The 18,933-nt window shown below is 43.1% G+C and overlaps 2 protein-coding genes across 4 annotated transcripts in view; one reads left to right on the plus strand and one right to left on the minus strand.

Moving 5' to 3' along the window:
• The window catches only part of LOC139071602 (spectrin alpha chain, non-erythrocytic 1-like), a 337,529-nt gene that overhangs the window by 42,850 nt on the left and 275,746 nt on the right, over positions 1-18,933 (plus strand). The window lies entirely within an intron of this gene.
• On the minus strand, positions 555-18,581 carry stx6 (syntaxin 6). Of its 3 annotated transcripts, none has more exons than XM_070554406.1 (8): positions 16,939-18,581; positions 12,115-12,284; positions 11,797-11,891; positions 11,652-11,723; positions 11,405-11,548; positions 11,223-11,329; positions 1,258-1,352; positions 555-1,114 (listed from the first exon to the last, which is right to left on the minus strand). In XM_070554406.1, exons 2-8 carry the CDS (start codon positions 12,191-12,193, stop codon positions 1,038-1,040), a joined length of 669 nt encoding a protein of 222 aa, XP_070410507.1. In that variant the 5' UTR covers positions 12,194-12,284; positions 16,939-18,581; the 3' UTR covers positions 555-1,037. The 3 variants fall into 3 exon arrangements, with proteins under 3 accessions (XP_070410507.1, XP_015830840.1, XP_070410506.1); XM_015975354.3 differs by having other exon boundaries at positions 11,405-11,533; positions 16,876-18,581; XM_070554405.1 differs by having other exon boundaries at positions 16,876-18,581.

Raw genomic sequence — 18,933 nt, forward strand, 5'->3', positions numbered from 1 at the left:
TCTTAACTTGATCCGTGCTAAGTGATTAGCATAGCATTCAGCCTTACACTACATCATACTGTTGCTTTAACCCTTGGATGCATAATGGTCACCACAGTGGACAGGTACTCAAAATTTTGTGTTTTTTTTTCTTTGCTATTAAGCACAGCTGTTGAAGACGTTATTGCATGTGAGCCCCTCCGTTTGGACTTCAGTAAGTCAAGCCAACATATTTCATGTTCAGAACGCACGCTGTCCACTGAGGTGAACATGTAATAAATTATTAGTAAATTAAATGTTACAAAAAATATGTAAATATGAAATTTGTTTAATTCACACCTAAAGATGAATGAAAAAATGGTTAGAAAATCATGGTTGAAGATTTCATACTTCATGCATCAAAGGGTTAACTCCTGCAAGTGCGCGGTATGAGGCTTGGCTTTCAGCTCAATTCTGTTTCAGCTCGTGCTAAATAAACAAACTGCACCACGAACCTGATTGCTGTGGCTGCTGTTTTCTCACAAGAAACTCATTATTCATTAGCCTTTCTGTGACTTTTCAAAATAAGTGAGAGGTTATCAGAGACGCGCTTTTATTGTGAAGCAGCAGCAAGAAGTATGTAGGGGGACTTCCTCAGATCCAAACACTTACATTTGATCAGAACTACAAAATAAACAAACAGAAACTGAAAAAAACACAAACTGCAAGTTTTAGTGTTTCAACAAACCTGAACTAACCCAGGACCACCAACAGAACCAGGAGTCAGGTTTGACCCAACCCATCTAAGCTTCCAATCAGAACCCAGCCTGCTCGGCTCTGATTTGCTGGAACTGGGTTCTTCCTGAACTGGGGTCTAACTGATTAAACTGGAAAAATGATTATTTATAGATCCTTAAATATAAATTCAGACTAACTGAAATAAATACAAACAAACCAAGAGGAAGACACCACTCCGCTGGAGTATGGCCCAGTTTAGTTCATTACAGTCCAGGTAAGTCCAGACCAGTCCCAGTGGATCTGGATCAGAACCTGATTTTGTAGTAAAGTGTTGGCATCAATCAGAGGATGAAGAGTAGTACGAGGACAACCAGGAGGATGCCAAGCAACACGCCAATAGCACACCACTGACGACGATCTGGAGACACACAAAGACAGTCTGTGATTGGTGCTCATTACCCATCACCCCCCTCACCTGGAACAGCTGTTGTCCAATTAGAGGAGGCTTTGATCATATCAGATAACACCTCAGACTGAGTCATGTGTTGCCATGTAGATTACCACTGGTCATATGAGACACTTTAGCCAGTTTCTTCATAACGTTGTCCAATCGGGACTGAGTGTTGTCCATCTCATGGCCGAAATCGTCCAGCATCCTGCAGGAGACACAACCCTTCAGCCAGAACCAGAACCCCCACACACACCAGCACACTCTCACTTTCATACACACACTCACATATACACACTGTACTCGGAGTGGGACCCGGAGAAACGATTATAGAACAAGTTTTTCAATAATCTCAGAACATGAACATTTAAGTGCATGAATGAATACAACTGAACTCATCTAGTAGGAAATATGAACCCCTAGAACAAGACAAAACTTTTGTATTTTATTTTTATTTTATTTTCCGATTAAACAGATTTTTCTTCTAACAATCTTGGCATTTTTTCTTACACAAAGTTAAACAAAGCAAGGTGTGTGTGTGTGTGTGTGTGTGTGTGTGTCCAACTACTGGTGTTTATACAGAAACAAAATATATCGGCAGGACTTTAGATCATGACCTGTCATTAATATTATCACGTATTCTTTACACCAATCAGACAATTCTGTAATGTTCACAGACATCCAAAACTTAGAAATGAAATAAAATCAGTATTAAAATGAAAATGATCATTATCTTCACTTCTTTTTTTACCGTGTCCTGTCTGGCTGTGAAGCAAACAGAACTGATGTCTGAATGCTGGTAACAAGCCTTACAGATTTACTCTCAGGTGGAGCATCAAAGCGTCTGCTTTGATGCTCCACCTGATACTTAAAACTTGATTGTTGTTGTTTTTGAATGCTTTCTAATTCCGACCAGACACGGAGTCAGAGGTGAAAGAGAAAGGAAAAGACAAAAGGTGGGGGGTCTACAAAATAAACAATAATGAACAAGAGTCTGCTTCTAGACCTGCAGAAAGAAAGAAGAAGAAAAAAAAGGGACTCAACAACAATACATCAGGATCAAGGTATCACCGCGTCAACTTAATGAAGAAATATAAAATCAACATTGTTTAACTGAACAATCACGATAATAAATCAGAGTGCATTTAGTGTCAACCACAGCCTTAAGACCTGTGTTGAACATGTCCAAGTCCATACTTATGAGAGCACCATGTGAGCACCTGTGTGTGTACACGCTCTTGTTTATGTAAGGTTTATCTATAGGAGCGTCCTATAGAGCTCCGGGAGTTGACGTCACTTCTCCCGGCATGCAACAGTTCAAATCGAAACGGCGCCATATTGGCAGGCAGAAGGCCGCAGCTGGACTATTTGTTATTGTCAGAAAACTCAATCAAACTGGAAATATGGTAGATTCCTGTTGTGCCCCAGGATGCAGAACAGACACGGACGACATAAGGAATGAGCCATCTACAGGATTCCCCAAGATCCAGAATGCCGCAAACGTTGGATCATTGTAATAAAACGAGCTAGTGACCGGGCTAAAATGAAGCTGTGGGACCCCGAGAGTAAAGGTTTTCACTTATGCAGCGACCGCTTCATATCAGGTACTTAAACCAACGTTTCCTCAACTGTGTATGGTATTTATTTTAAATGCTTTTATTACGATTCTTAGTGGGCTTCCTAAACTTATTTTGGCGGGGCTTTTTCTGTCTTATTACTCATAGCAACAAGTAAACATCACGTAAAACGTTGCCTCGTGAGTTCTGCGTGCTGCCGTTTACGTGTTTTATGATCACAGCAATTAACCGGCTAAGCTGTATTTAATTTTTAAGCAATGGTTAATCAATTGCCAGATCACACATAAAAAGCACTTTGGATTGCTATTATCTGTGTCACCGAGACAGATCTCAGACAGATCCTGAGACGCTCCTGCCTGACATATTTATTTTATTCACGGAAAAAAATCAGACTAGTGATTTCTCTTGGCGTTCAGTTTATACATTCAAACAGCACAGCACTCTATTTAAACTACTTACATGTAAATCTGTTATTTGTCCATCCATCCATTTTCATCCGCTTATCCGGAGTCGGGTTGCGGGGGCAGTAGCGTTGAGAGGCCCAGACTTCCCCCTCCCCAGCCACTTGGGCCAGCTCCTCCGGGGGAATCCCAAGGGGTTCCCCGGCCAGGTCCGGTAAGGAGTCCGCTCCGACAGCTTCTGGCGTTATTAAAAAGTATCCCAGGGGCACGGTAAGGGTCGGAGATGTTTAGTCTATTTAATTTCTGACTATATAAAACGATGTCTTCGGTTTTAAAGTGTGAAGTAAACTCAGACTAAGTAAAATCCAAGCCGATCCCGTTCACGTTCATGTTTACATCCGTGTTTGTTTAGCTTCTTTTACCTGCCAATAAGGCGTCTACTAACTGAGAGTCACGTGGGGTCCGGAGCTATATAGAGAGTGTGAGGGGGCAGATCGGAAATTGCTTAGCCAATCACCTGACCTGAATGGCATTACATTAATCTCCGAGAACAAAGTAAGGAACCTTGGTGTTATCTTTGACCAGGACATGTCATTCAAATCCCAGGTTAAACAGGTTTGTAGGATTTCCTTTTTCCACCTTCGGAATATTGCTAAGATTAGAAGCATCCTTTCCAGGAGTGATGCTGAAAAACTAGTTCATGCATTTATTACATCAAGACTGGATTACTGTAATCCATTACTCTCAGGAAGTCCACAGAATGTAGTTAAAAGTCTTCAGCTTGTCCAAAATGCTGCAGCTAGAGTTCTGATGAGAATTAAAAAGAGAGATCATATCTCTCCTGTCCTAGCTTCCCTACATTGGCTACCTGTTAAATTCAGAATAGATTTTAAGATTTACTGTTACGGACACTCCCCTTTCCAGCCACCAGATGGCCTCTGTGGCTCCAGCCTTGCCTGTCTCCTTCCTCCAGATACCCAGCTGTGTGTGTGATTTCCAATCAGAGCACAGCTGGTAAATGGATCTCACATGCACGGAGACGAGGAGAAGGTACAGGGAAGTGTGGACACGGAGGTGTTCTCACGACTCTCCTCTCCTCGCGTGCTCATATTTTGTTAGCTTCGTGAAAAACTTGACTTTGGATCGTACTTTTGACTTTGGCTTTGTCTGAGCGTCACTGCTTATCAGGACTGCTCCCGTTTTCTGTTGAGGATTTTAAGTGGACTATTTCTGTTAGTTTCCCAGCCCCTTTTCGGGCTGGCGCTTTCAGTTAGACCCTTTTGTACAGTGGGGCAAAAAAGTATTTAGTCAGCCACCGATTGTGCAAGTTCTCCCACTTAAAATGATGACAGAGGTCAGTAATTTACATCATAGGTACACGTCAACTGTGAGAGACAGAATGTGAAAAAAAAATCCATGAATTCACATGGCAGGATTTTTAAAGAATTAATTTGTAAATCAGGGTGGAAAATAAGTATTTGGTCACTTCAAACAAGGAAAATCTCTGGCTCTCACAGACCTGTAATGTCTTCTTTAAGGCTCCTCTCCTGTGGAACCAGCTCCCAGCTTTAGTCCGTGAGGCAGACACCTTGTCTAATTTTAAGAATAGGCTTAAAACATTTTTATTTGATAGGGCCTATGGTTAAAATCTGATGTTAGCCTAGATCAGGACAAGTGGGGGAGTAGAGGGAGGTGGAGTGTACAGTCGGTAAAGACGGCTCTCCCTTGCCCTGCCTCCAACATGCCTCCATTTAAATAGGATAGATTATCCAGAGTTATCTCTGTAGTTATGCTGCTATAGGCTTAGACTGCTGGAGGACACACTGACCACTTTCCACACTCTTCTACTTTCTTCTACAATCTGCTCTTTAACTGTATTATTTCCTGCTATTTCAGTTGTTAAAGAGCAAATTGCAGGTTGGAAACTCACATGGACCAATATTTAGAGAACATAATAGAAACTCGTTTTAAACAATATTTTTACAGAGATGTGACAGGGAGTGGGGAGTCCTGTTAGCTTAATCCAGAGAAAAATATGGATTCTAATGCGGCTCTGACACAGAGGAAACTTTAAATGGTTATAATTCTGCTTCTGATAGACCAGAACCATAAAGTTATGAGTTTGCTGCTCGCCCCAGAGAGCAGAGACAAACCAGAGGGAGAAACCATCGGCCAAAGCCGAGAGATTGTGCTGCCATGTGAGGAGGAGGAGGGCTCTGACGTAACCAAAGGGAGTTAGAAGCTAGGCTGCCTCAACTCAATGTGGAAAGTGGCTAGTTTTAGGGTAGAGAGGTCATGTTATCCAGTCAGTGTGTGTGTGTGTTTACTAGTGGTGGATTGTGTTCATGTTGATAAACTAGAGTGTGAAGGCTGTACCAACTCCAGCCTGTGTGGACATCGAGTCCACGGGTTTCCAGAAAAGAGAAACTACGCCTCTACCTCCGTGCCTGAGGGCGTTTCTGCAGCTGAAAGACAGACTTCTGTAGCCCACATCGGTCGGTACCGGGTCAGGGAGGTCCGCGCTGGGCTCTGGAGACCCATGGTGGAGTTTAAAAAAATCAATGTAGATTTCTGGAGCTTACATCACTGTCAGAACCAGGTCAGAACCGACCACCAGAAGAGATGTGCGGCTCAGCTGGTTTCCGGGTCGGAACCAATCAGAACCGCCGCCTGGACCACCAGCAGAGGATCATGCGCAGCTTTTAAAAATTCCAGCTGGACTAGCTTCCTGGTGTCTGGGTCGGATCCAGCTCACAGAAGCCCGCATGAGCTCCAGAACCTGATGACAGGCGTCTCTCTCCCTCTCTCTAAGCGTAAATTGATGCAACCTGCTGGGTTCCTTATATAAGAAACATTATTTCTGATTGGCTTAATGAACTGACCTGAATTGGAATGTTTACTATGTGAAGTGCCTTGAGACGACTCTAGTCGTGATTTGGCGCTTTATAAATAAACTTGAATTGAACTGGATTAAACTACGTTATGTGAACGGATATTAATGAGTATGAGACAGCTGACAGATGCTCATTAGTATTAATATTATATTAACTGAGCGATACTATTTTAACTGGCTGGTACACGATAGATACTAATTTGTACAATATTGTGATGTTAGCACATGAGTTTAACTCATTCGTCATTTGCATTTTTTTACTGTGTGGGCGTCGGACGAGCCCCCGCACCGTGTGAATAAACACCCCAGCTCTAAAGCCGATCTTCGTTCTCATACGTCACACATCATGTGATCAGGAAGCAGAACATCCGTGTGTTAGGAGATCGTTTTGGGCCGCTGCTGTAAAAAAGTGAGGCGCGAACTGGAAAAGCTTCTGCTGATCACAATTCAACAACGGATTATGAAAGAACGGATAACGCTCGAAACGTGCGGATTCTTCCTGATGTAAGAGGTGAGTCTCTGCTTTGTTTTGGCATTGACATCATCCTAGCGCTCAACGTTCTGTAACTCTTAAAACAAACATTAAAAACGCTGAAAAACGCTGGCAGCAAAGGGCTTTACCAATCAGGAAACAGCTGGCAGTGAATGAGTTAAGCTAACAGGGTTAACTCACAAGCTGCTTCTCCTCACATGGCAGCACAATCTCTCTGCTTTGGCAGATGGTTTCTCCCTCTGGTTTGTCTCTGCTCTCTGGGGTGTCCTGGTCCATCAGAAGTAGAATTATAAACATTTAAAGGTTCCTCTGTGTCAGAGCCGCATTAGAGTCCATATTTTTCTCTGGATTAAGCTAACAGGACTCCCTCAGCTGACGTCACTTGGTTTGGAAAAAAAAACGTTTTCTCACAAAAATGACTCTAAAAGCCTAAATACTTTGTTTGTGTAAAAAAAACGTTTAAAACGAGTTTTTATTGTGTTTCCCTAGACATTGCTTCATGGGAGTCTCTAACCTGCTGTTTGCTCTTTAAATTTAGTAACTTTTAACACCAGAGCAGGTGTGACATATTTTGAGAGTGATGATTAAATTATATCTAGAGGAGGCTCATATCCTATCATCCAAAATATTACCAGTAATTGTTTCTAGTCCAGAGAAAACAAAATCTATCATGTTAAGCTAAATTCATGATGGGCCATCATCTCATGCATTCTTTAGTCAGGATAACACTCCCTATTACACTCTCTATTTGTCCCTGACTGCTCTCCGTAGTTGTCTCCTGATTATACGGGGGTAGGGTTTGGCATAAACAAAGCTCCTGTGGGCAACCACGGTGAAAGGGCTAGCTAAAAAACACACAAATGTCTCCATATAATAAAAGTCACAACCCTAAATGACCCAGAGGTTCCTTGATCAAATACACTTAATGACCGCTTAGAGACGAAGCAAGCTAGTAGATAATGCTAGCAGCTATAGTCAAGTATGGTCTGCTTCTTCAAAGATTCATAATCGTCTATGTCCACATCTTAATGCATTGGTTGTTAGAATATTTTCCTCAGCTCTACCGAGCACCCCAGCTAAGAAAACCAGCAGACTGTCTTAAACTTGCTGTTGGGTCTGTGGGTCTGTCGTGTCAACAGAAGCAAACTAGCAAATAGCGTGACTCGGCTGGGAAAAAATGTGCCGAGAGACTAGAGGTGGGAAAAATTATCGATTCTAAGATGCATCGCGATTCAGCCGTGCATGATTCTGCATCGATGCAGCAACGTGACATAATGAGATTTTCTCCCTATGTCTATGTCGGGGGCCGGCAACCCGCGGCTCTTCCATCCATCTGATGCGGCTCTCTGTGCTTGTAAAATAATGAATGGATATTTAAATAAAATACTTTATATTTTACTGCATTAATTTTACATCTGTAAGCTAATTCTAAATGTAAAGATTGTCTGCGTAAACCTGAACAGGTCCAACCCGGTCTTACTGTGAGACCGGGTTGACGCGTCACGCTTGTGCGTAATCATAGGCGCTTCCTGAGCTGACGAGGATGTGAGATTCTGGGCTTCTCCTCAGACGGCTCCTGGATGTGTCGCCACATTGGAGACAGGAACAAGCGCTATTCAGCCAAAGTTTCATCATCAGGGAACATTTTCTAAGTGACAAGTCTCGCTTCAGTCGGAGGAATCTTCCCGCATGCGCTCTGGTTCTGCGACGCGCTCCAAGCCCCTCTCCACATCTTCAGCTCGCTGTGTACCTTATGTTGTACACGCTGACAGCGAGCTGCGCTGAGCAGTGTCCAGCTCAGATGTTCAGATGGGAATCATTTCTTGAGTGATTTAGCTACATCTGCGATGTGCGTAGAATAAAGTGTCAGTTCATCTGCATGCGTCGGGGTAATTCTTTCTATTCTTTCTCCGTCAAAATAAACGGTCAAATACGGGAACTGTCCGGTCAACACAACACAATCAGAATCAGAATGAATTTTATTGCCAGTGCTCCAGATCAGAGCATAGGAACTTGACTCCATAGTACAACCTGACCAAGGTTACACACACACATATAGACAGGACAGATACAGGCAGACCATGGGAGCAGCCATGACGGCGCTCCTTTGTAGAAGAATGAGGGAATACATGAGGAAAGTTCAGGGGAGGGAGAAAAAAGGCATTAACAGGGTTACACCAGCAGGGTGCAGCACTCTAATGCAAAAAAAAAACACCTGACATGTAAGCACGAACGTCACAGTTCACAACATGAGACCCGGTAGGTAGGGGGGAGGGGCTGGGACCCTGGTTTCCTCAGCGGGGGCTGCCTGTGGCGCTCAACCAGCTGGCTCCGCAGGTGGGAGGGAGGTCATGGGGAAGCACAGAGAGCAGTGAGTCCTTTAGCTTAATGACCTCGGTAGAGACCACAATCTGAAGGCGGGGGGGTGGGGGGTGGATAGAGTTTCACAGCATTTGTCTGCATTCCTTCCATTGTGGGGGTTTTTGCACGCAACTCCAAGGCTGCTTTTGGCGTCAGATTCAATAACAGAACTTTGTTTGGGTCAGGACGAGATAATTTTCCCTCTCTGCCTTAAGTCTGTATTGATCATTCAAGTCCTCCAGTGAAGCCAATTCAGTGATTAAACATCTCCACACCGTCCGGTGACCCTTTCCGAGATGTTATCAATCCTGCGCGCTAACACCGGTAACGCAGCTAAGACATTGTCCAGCTTGCGATTCACCTCGAGCAACGTCCCAGTCTGTGAGGTATCCACACGGACGGTGCTGTCCATGGTTGCGGGTCGCCCTCCAATCGCTCCCGTCATCCCAATTTTACGGAAAGCCAGATATCCTCCCACTCCTATCAGAAGAAATCCAACGATCATCAGGCCAAATATCCACATATCTTCGACGTCCTCAATGGACAGCTGAGAGAGACAGATGATATTCCACTTCTTCCAGGAATCGAACATATATCCCGCTGCATGTGTCCCCTGAGGACAGGCGCGAGCCCCCTCCTCCGTCCCCATTGTAGAAAAAATCTTATCAATCGCGTTGAATGACCAATTAATTAAGTCCATGCTGAAAAATGGTGATTGCAGAGGAAATGCAGAGAAGCGCTCTGTAGGCAGACGGGACAAAAAGAGCCTTGGGGAAAATACAGATAAGGGAGGAAAAGGCAGAAGCGACTGCTCCCTGTGAGTGCCAGAAGAAGAAGAAGAAAAAAAAAACAGATATGCAACAGACTTCAGACAACACAACATAAGTGTCTACTAGGTGGGGTGGTGGGTTGGGACTATCCCCACTCCAACTCCTGCAGCCACGATAGAAGCAGCACATGTCACCTCAGTGTGGATAGGGGGAGGAGCATTGAGGGTTGGAGTGACCCTGGAACAATTCAGCGGCCTTCCCACTGTGTTGAGTTGCCATAGCGACGGCACATTCCACTTATCTTCTGAGGGGGGAGTTTTTGTTGTAGCCTTGCAGGCTCAAGGATGCCAGATTCCGATTAGAAATTGTTTTGGGGCCAGACAGAGATAATTTCCTCTCTGTCTTAAAGTTTGATGGTCCTCAACCTCTCAAAATCCCAATAATGGACATTAATCTATCCCAATCCATGCTGATTCGTCCACTCTCTCCTTGATATCATCCATCTTTTGAGCCAAAGAATGAATGTCGGCCAAAGTCCCAAGCTTACAATTCATCTTGACAATTATTTGAGTCTGTGAATTCACAGCGCGGTACAAACCATCTCTGAGCTCCGGGATCCGGCCAATATTCCTCGACAGCTCATTAATTTTCCGGTAAGCCAGGTAGCCTCCAATGCCGACCAGCAGGAAACCCGACACCAACACCACGAATATCCACACGTCTTCAGAGTCCTCCACAGACAGCTGGTCTGTCCCGGAGGGGCATCCGGGAGCCCCTTTCCCCGTTCTCATCGTTGAAAAAGTTTTAGCAACCGCGTGGAGAGACCAACTGACGAGATCCATTTTAGTGAATTTCAGTTTCCAGTTTCCAGAAAAAATGCAGAAGCAGCCGTGCACCCAGCACACACAGACAGACAAAGGCCTTGAGGATAAGATATGGAGGAGAGGAGAAGAAAAGCGTCTGCACCCTCCTAGAGCCGGAAGAAGAAACTTCGGATACGAAGGTAACCATGTAGAATTATACTAGTTGAGCAACTGGAAATGTGCATGACTTTTATTTTGAAAGTTTCTGGACATTTTAAACAGCTTTTGTGTTTGACTTCCTGGCTGCCTTGATTTGAACTGCTATGCTTGATGTGTTCTGGAAGTGTCGCTACAGTGTAGCTCATCACCACCAGTGTGTGAATGTGCGTGCAGGAACGACTGGATTTGCTGTAAAGTGCCTTGGGCGTTGTAAAACTCTAGAAAGCGTCATACAAATGCAAGTCATTTACCATTTCTGCTAAAATTGGAACACTACGGCCTGTTTTAGTAGAAAAACATTCATTCGAACCGATTTAGTCACTGTCTTGTAGGCGATATAAGAGACATCCAGGCTGACTGTACTTTGAACTACGGGAGCCCAACAGAGGGAAAAATCCATATTTTCCTAAATTAGATCTTCACAAATGGAAAATTCAAATTAATCAATAAAATTGATTTACCTCCCAGCTTTAATACACACATAGAAATGAATGCATGGATCTGAAAGATCTCTGGAAACCAGTACTGCTGGTCCAACCAAGATAGTGTTTGGATTCTTACACAGTCTGCTCATCCAGCTCCATGCCAATTCGCTCTGACATGTTCCTCAGTACCCCGATGGTTCCGGACACCAGTTCCAGTTGTTCATCCTGCTGTTCTGCAATCAGCTGGAAAACACAGACTGCTGTGAAACTTGTTCTATCCAAAGACTGGGTCTTGGTGCTGTTCAGGTTTTCTCCTACCTGCTGCTGCACCTGCTGCTCCTCAATGAACTGAGAGTTGGCGTTCTGCAGCTGATGGTCCAATCGGCCATACTTATCAGAACTAGACTGCCGGATGGGGCCCTGGGCTCCACACTCCCTGAGCAGAACCTCAACAGGAAAAGTCAAAACATAGAGAAAAGCTCCCCAATCATCATCATCTTCATCCTGTGAATCATCTGACTCATGGGCACAAGTGCAATAAGAGGAGTTGAGAGTAAACAGCTACCTGTTTGTTCTGTCTGTCAGCCGGGTTTGGGTTTGGGTTAGCAGCTGGGCTCAACATCTGCTCTTTCATGTCCTGCAAAACAAGGAGACCATTTGACTTTAGGCCCAGAACCCCAACCCTGGACCAGCTCTGGTTTTGGACTTACCTTGACCGAGAGCCTTGTACTGGTGATGAAGGCCCTCCTCCTCATTAGCTCTGCTGCATCTAGGTGGAACTTCTTAGGGTTGGACACCACGATGCGTTCACATGTAGTTAGAAAATGTTTTATTTTTGTTTCAGTAAAACACCTAAATGACCACCATGTGGTCACATGACAACCCTATTCATGTGACCATGTTGTTAGTTCCTTTCTTTAGCTATATTCTGATTTTGTGTTGATGGAGCGAATGGTTACTATGGTTACTGACTAGCTTCCTGTTGGGACCAATAAAAGTTATGAGACCAATTCAAAGGGGAAGGATATTGATGGTCTCGTCAAGGTCCTCCAGATCCCACTCAATGGATCGCAAGCTGTTCCTCAGCTCATTGGTTGTCCAGTCCATTTCTTCTTTGGAGGCTCTGCCCCCTTCCTGCTTCAGGTTGCTCCATCTGTGATGGAGGTTCTGAGCTACATGCACTGCCTTCTCTACCTCCCTGCAAAAAAGAGAACATGGAGAACTCTGTGAGGTGAATCTACTTTTGATGACCACACAGACAAGTCCAGAATCAGGGACGAAAGGTCCAGGATCCTCTGGAGGTTTCCTCTCCACTGTCGCTGCATGCTTGCTTCTTATGAGGATTGCTGTAAAGTTCCTAACACAAGTCAGTGACTCGATGACATACGTCACTAAGCAGACTCCGAATGCGGGCCTCTTTTTCCCATCTTCCATCTAAACAGCTGAGCAGTCTGTTAGACATTCATCCTTCTCATCCTCTTTAGTGCATAAAAAATTGTAAGTTTTGTCCTTCTAATATTCGTCCTCTTCATGCTGCGCTCATCTCCTCCTCTCGCCCTCTCCCCTCTCAGCGGGAGAGTTTTCAAACTACAAACTCCAAAGCTTCCAATGTCAACACACCCATAAATGTTGCTCAGCCTGAAGTAACACATCTACACTTGCTTCTGGTGTAAAGTAGTAACTTCATGAGGGATCATATTTGTAGCTGTGGCTCGCTTAAGTGTTAATAACATTGTTCAGGCTGTTGACAGCTCTCATATACATTTATATGCAGATGACACCACTTTATATGCATGAGTTCTTTCTTGCAGCACAACTTTGTCTTCAACATGCCTTCTCCACTCTTCATCTTCATTTAAACACAAGTTGATCTTCAACCCTAACTTACCACAATCAACTTTCCGCCCTAGTATTGTTACTAGTATTAGTAAGTATTGTTGTGAAATAGTGGCTGAAACAGCTTTTAGAAAAAAACATTCTCAGTGAAACAAGCATGAGAAATGAGTCTGCTTCAGCCGGAGAGGGGAAAGCTGATGTAAACTGGTCAGTAGGAAGCGGCAGAGACTCTGACAGCAACGCAGGAGACAATCTGGGACCCCTCGCCCCCACCCACGGAGAAGATCCGTGTCGGTCACCCAGAGAACAATAGGCTTATTTTCAAGGTTTGGATTAAATTTTTATTTTCTTACCATTTTATTAGGTTCACACATCCATAAAGAGATAATTAATAACACATTAGAACCACCGTTTTGCTCCACGTCATCGTCAGCCAGCATTTAATGGCAAAAATGACAGCCGTCAATGGTTTCTACACCGCAATAGGTCATCCTTGACTCATTCTGCAAAGAAAACCTTAGTTAAAATGACAATCCGGTGACGTCATTTATAGGACTGCTTCCAAAATACTTCTTAATAAACTCAATGTCTTTTATCACTCAGCAACCTGTTTGGTCACTGGTGACAGAATGGGACTCAGCTTAGCAACGTTCCTGAGATGGAAGAAGGAAGAGCCAACAAGAGAACTGACATGAGAATCCAGGGTGAGAGCTGGGTCAAAGGTCACGCCAAGATTCCTGACAGAAGGTTTGGTGTGGGAAGCAAGCTGACCAAGAGAGTCTCTGACTTTGGGAACCAGCTTGTCTGGGGCACAGATGAGGATCTCAGTCTTATCTTCATTCAGCTGAAGAAAGCTCCCACCATCCAGGTTCTGATAGAGTCTAAGCAGGTGTGTAACAGCTGCAGCTTAGACATCTCATGGGGCTTAAAGGAGATGTACAGTTGGATGTCATCTGCATAAAGAAGCCGTTGTAGCATATAATTGACGAACACTTTTAAATTTCAGTACAACTTAGACTAGATTAGTTTGCCAACCCGTATATAAAAAGTCAAATGTTGTTCCATAAAATATTTATGAACTATAAATATCAGCTAGGAAGGAGGGAACGAGACAACACCAATTTAACATCTGTTGTTGAGCCTTTTATAATTTTGTTTTTTTATTTTCAAATTTTTAGCTGCAGACCATAATCTCCTTTCACTTGAAATGTCGTCAAGTAGAATACTCGATTAATCGATGGAAGATTCGATAAAATACTGGAATACTGAAATATTCGATAGCTGCAGCCCTGGTGCAGGAACTGATCTGGTTCTGACAGGACAGATGTTGTCCAGGATGGAGAGGCAGTACTCATTAAACTGAGAAGTTGAGGAATCTGGGTCATTATCAGAAGAACAGGGTGGATCAAAAGCAGCAGAACATTTGCTGGCTGTTCCACCACATCCCAAAGGTGCTCTAGTGCCAAGTGTGTAAAAAAATATCCTGCACACCATTACACTACCACCACCAGCCTGAACCGCTAATACAAGGCAGGATGCATCCATCCCTACCATCCGAGTGTTGCAGCAGAAATCAAGACTGATCAGACCAAACAACATTTTTCCAGTCTTCTATTGTCCAGTTGTGGTGAGCCTGTGTGAAATGTAGCCTCAGTTTCCTGTCTTTAGCTGACAGGAGTGTGACCCGGTGTGGTCTTCTGCTGCTGTAGCCCATCTGCCTCAAGGTTCCACGTGTAGTGCATTCAGATATGCTCTTCTGCATACCTTTTTTTAATTTGTTCATTTCAGGCACAACAAAATACATATATAAAACATAAAGTGCTGGTTGTACCCAGTGGTTATTTGAGTTCCTGTTGCCTTTCTATCAGCTCGAACCAGTCTGGCCATTCTCCTCTGACCTCTGACCTCAACAAGGCCTTTTCACCCACCGACCTGCTGCCCGCAGGGTGTTTTCCCTTTTTCAGACCATTCTCTGTAAACCCACTGTGTGTGTGTGTGTATATATATATATATATATATATATATATATATATATATATATATATATATATATATATATATATATATATATATATACGATATATATATATATATATATAGTATTTATATATCGTATTTATATATATATATATAATACCATATATAGATAGAAATAGATATAGTATTTATATATATATAGTATTTATATATCGTATTTATATATATATATAATACCATATATAGATAGATATAGATATAGTATTTATATATATTGTGTATATATATCTCATTTCAAGATCCTGGTTCACCCCCAGCAGGTCCCTGAGGTCCAGTGACCACAGCCTACTGGTTGTGCAGCACCAGGCTAAAGGTCAAAGGTGACAGATCATTTGCTGCTGTGGCCCCCAGACTCTGGACCTCTCTCCCCCTGAGCCTGAGATCAGTGGACTCAGTGGTCTCCTTTAAACTCACCTGTTCAGGATTTGGAGTGACCTCCATCACCTCTCTCTCCTTATTATGTTCTTTCTACTTGTTCCACCTTTCCCAGGAAGAAGAAGAAGAAGAAAATATCATTTCTATAGCGCCTCTCAAGATAAAAATCATGAGGCGCTTCACAAAAACAAAAAAAAAATGTAAAAATATAAAAAACAATTTAGAAAATGATTAAAAATATATTTAAAATGAGCAAAAATAGACAATTGTGATTAAAATGTTAAGAAAGAGAGAGAGTGAACAGGAAAGAGGGAAACCAGTGGATCCTGAGGAAGGTGGAATAGGTGGGGAGAGCAGAATAAAGAGAGAGAGGTGAAGAAGGTCATACAAAAGCCAGCTTGAACAAGTGAGTCTTCAGCTGCTTTTTAAAGGAGACCACTGAGTCCACTGATCTCAGGCTCAGGGGGAGAGAGGTCCAGAGTCTGGGGGCCACAGCAGCAGATGATCTGTCACCTTTGACCTTTAGCCTGGTGCTGCACAACCAGTAGGCTTTGATCACTGGACCTCAGGGACCTGCTGGGGGTGTAGGGACTAAGAAGATCACCAATGTAAGATGGTGCTTGTCCATGTAAGGCCCTATAGACCAGAACCAGGATCTTGAAATGAACCCTGAAGTTGACTGGCAGCCAGTGAAGCTGGAGGAGAAGCGGGGTGATGTGGGTGTGTTTGGAGGACTTGGTCAGAAGCCGAGCACAGGCGTTCTGAACCACCTGTAGACGGTTCAGGGAGGTTCTGCTCAGACACGTGAAAAGAGAGTTACAGTAGTCTAAGCGTGAGGAGATGAAGGTGTGGAGAACTGTCTCAAGTTCAGAGCGGGACAGAATGGGACTCAGCTTAGCAACGTTCCTGAGATGGAAGAAGGAAGAGCCAACAAGAGAACTGACATGAGAATCCAGGATGAGAGCTGGGTCAAAGGATCCACTGTTTTCCCTCTTTCCTGTTCATTTTCTCTCTCCATTTCCTAGCATTATTTTTCATCACCATTTTTCTCTCTCTCATTTTGAACATATTTTTAATCATCTCTGAAATCTTTTTTATGCCTTAATTCATTTTTTATTGGTGAAGTGCCTCGTAATTTTTATTTTGAGAGGTGCTTTTATAAAAGATTGTTTTCTTTCACTACATGTATTTCAGAAACCGCTGATCTGAGAGTGTCACACACAACCATCTCCAGGGTTTACAGAGAATGGTCTGAAAAAGGGAAAACACCCAGTGGGCAGCAGGTCTGTGGGTGAAAAGACATTTGAATACCATTCACTCATGATTTTTAAGCGAAAAACAACAAAGGCCTACCCCGCGTTGACCGTACTACATACTGTATACGCGCAGGGGAATTCTGATCGAGGGCTGGACAGACCAGCCAGAACGGAACCAGCCTTCTAGAGCTAACAGCTGCTGCCCACGGCACCGGAAAATAGTCGTGGCTCGAGCTTTATGCGGATGCTAGCTTTAGTTTAGTGCAGATAACCAATGCTTCTGACCCTTTAACGACGAAGAATGGATCTTCCATGGACATCTTTCCGCTTCGCGTTCAGTCCACTAACCAGATTCTTCAGTCTGGCTCTGCTGCGAGGGCTTTGTTCCGATTACAGCCCGGTTCTGGTCATCGCCTCGTCTCTCTGTGCTTTGTTTACATGTAGCAATGAAGCGTCAATTGGAATCGTAGCATGTTCAAGGAAGATCCCGTCTTTCTCGCCTTTGATTGGCTGCAAGGGCTCTCCGAAAGGCTGCAGACCCGGACCGCGTTATCACTTTACACCACAGACTGCACTAAGCGGTGGAAGACGGTTTGCTGCTAAATGGAAATAGCCAATCGTAGTAGAGACGTTCTAGCCAATCAGAGGCGAGAAAGGCAGGAACTTCCTGGGACATCCTACGATTCCAAATCACGTTAGCGGCAACCATTCCGTCACATCCGTGCAGGAAGTAAGTTTTATTTTTCAAAACTTTATTGAAAAATTAACAATTATAAAACAAAAACTCCATATTTAAACATAACTTAAAATAACAACACTATATAATCAAAAACACAACAAAGTATCTGTTAAAATATTCTTAAACCACTTTTATTTTAGTTTTCAATTTTGGCATTTTAAGTTACTGTTGGTAATAGAGATACAATACTCATTCAGATCAGGTTCTTTGAAATTATTAAATCATGGGGATTTTGTATGTAAATATTTAGCTAATATAATATTAAAAGTACATCTATTATATATACTTCATCAGTGGAAAAAATTAGCTGTAGAAACTTAGCCTAGCGAACTAGACCAAATTCTTGCTTTGCAAATAAATAATACATTTATTTAGTCTGGCTTGCCAGGCTAGTAGAAACTGTCATGTATTGGGAACGTGATGACGTAACGCAGGGGTGTCAAACTCAAACTCACACGGGGCCGAAATGAAACTCTGGGACGGAGTCAAGGGCCAAACTTAATATTTTTGAAAAAGTGATGGCAAATTTGCACATTTTCTTTATCAACATATATGCAATTTTGAACCTTTAAATTTGGAAACAAACATATTTCTGCATTAACACTGAATGTGGAATAACCAAATTACACACGAGCAAGTCGGTTTTAAATAAAAGGCATCAGTGGTATTCATTACTTGTGGTATAATCAGCATTTTTAAAATCTTTTCAGGATTTATGTTTTCTTGTTTATTCATTTTTCTTATTTTTTATTCTCCTTTTTTTCTCCTGTAATACGTGTCATCGCTGCTGTGACGTCTAGCTTTTCCCACTGAGGAACAATAAAGAGATTTTCTATTCTATTCATCTATCTGCAGCCTTTCCACTTCCTGTTTACTGTAGGTTAAATCTTTGCTCACGGGCAGGGCCGGCGTTAGGCCCGGCTACTTGGGCTGAAGCCCTGGATGTTTCATGATAAGCCCCGGATCTAAATCGTGGAAGTAACATGCAGTACCAAAGTCCAACAGAGAGGGAGCAGCTGGCAGTAGTTTGTATACAGCCTGCCTGAGCCTCCACCACTGAAGAAGAAGCCCTTCAGCAGCCGGCTTCTTCTACACTCTCTGCCTGAAACGCATGAGTGAAGATGGACATAAGGACGTTTTTAGACCAAAAGTACGGCGACAGAACCCCAGCTTTGATGAGACTGGTGTTGACTCAGGTTTGTGAGTCTTATTAGAAAATATTTGTTGTGCTGCTGGTTTGCCTAAAGTTAGCTTACTATCAGGTAAAGTTGTTGGAGAAAGAACGGGAATATTTACTATCATCTCACACTAAACACTAACAGGAACAATACTCTGCCCTGAAAATGCTTAATATGTAGCTTCAGATTAAAAATTATGTGGTACAAGACAAATATATATGATGTTGACTAGTGCGTGTCATGTGTGTGTGTGTGCACGCGTGCATGTGTGCGTTAAGCCCCGGATCTTCTTCAGTCCTAAATCCGCCCCTGCTCACGGGCCAACAACAAAATACAAATATCATTTAATCTTAAATGAAAATGCAACATCTCACCTGTTAACTTTCATGTTTTGGAGCAGAAAAAGAGCATAAAACCAACATATTT

Source organism: Nothobranchius furzeri, chromosome 8 (assembly GCF_043380555.1).
Source record: "Nothobranchius furzeri strain GRZ-AD chromosome 8, NfurGRZ-RIMD1, whole genome shotgun sequence".
NCBI classification, from domain to species: Eukaryota; Metazoa; Chordata; class Actinopteri; order Cyprinodontiformes; family Nothobranchiidae; genus Nothobranchius; species Nothobranchius furzeri.

Bases quoted from the DNA above. Each gene is read 5' to 3' on its own strand.
- stx6 (XM_070554405.1), bottom strand. From the start codon at position 16,910: ATGTCCATGGAAGATCCATTCTTCGTCGTTAAAGG. The intron at 12,285-16,875 runs GTCAGAAGCATT...TCTTTTTTGCAG, and splicing joins CCATTCTTCGTCGTTAAAGG to GGAGGTAGAGAAGGCAGTGC. The intron at 11,724-11,796 runs GTAAGTCCAAAA...CTTGTTTTGCAG, and splicing joins GTACAAGGCTCTCGGTCAAG to GACATGAAAGAGCAGATGTT.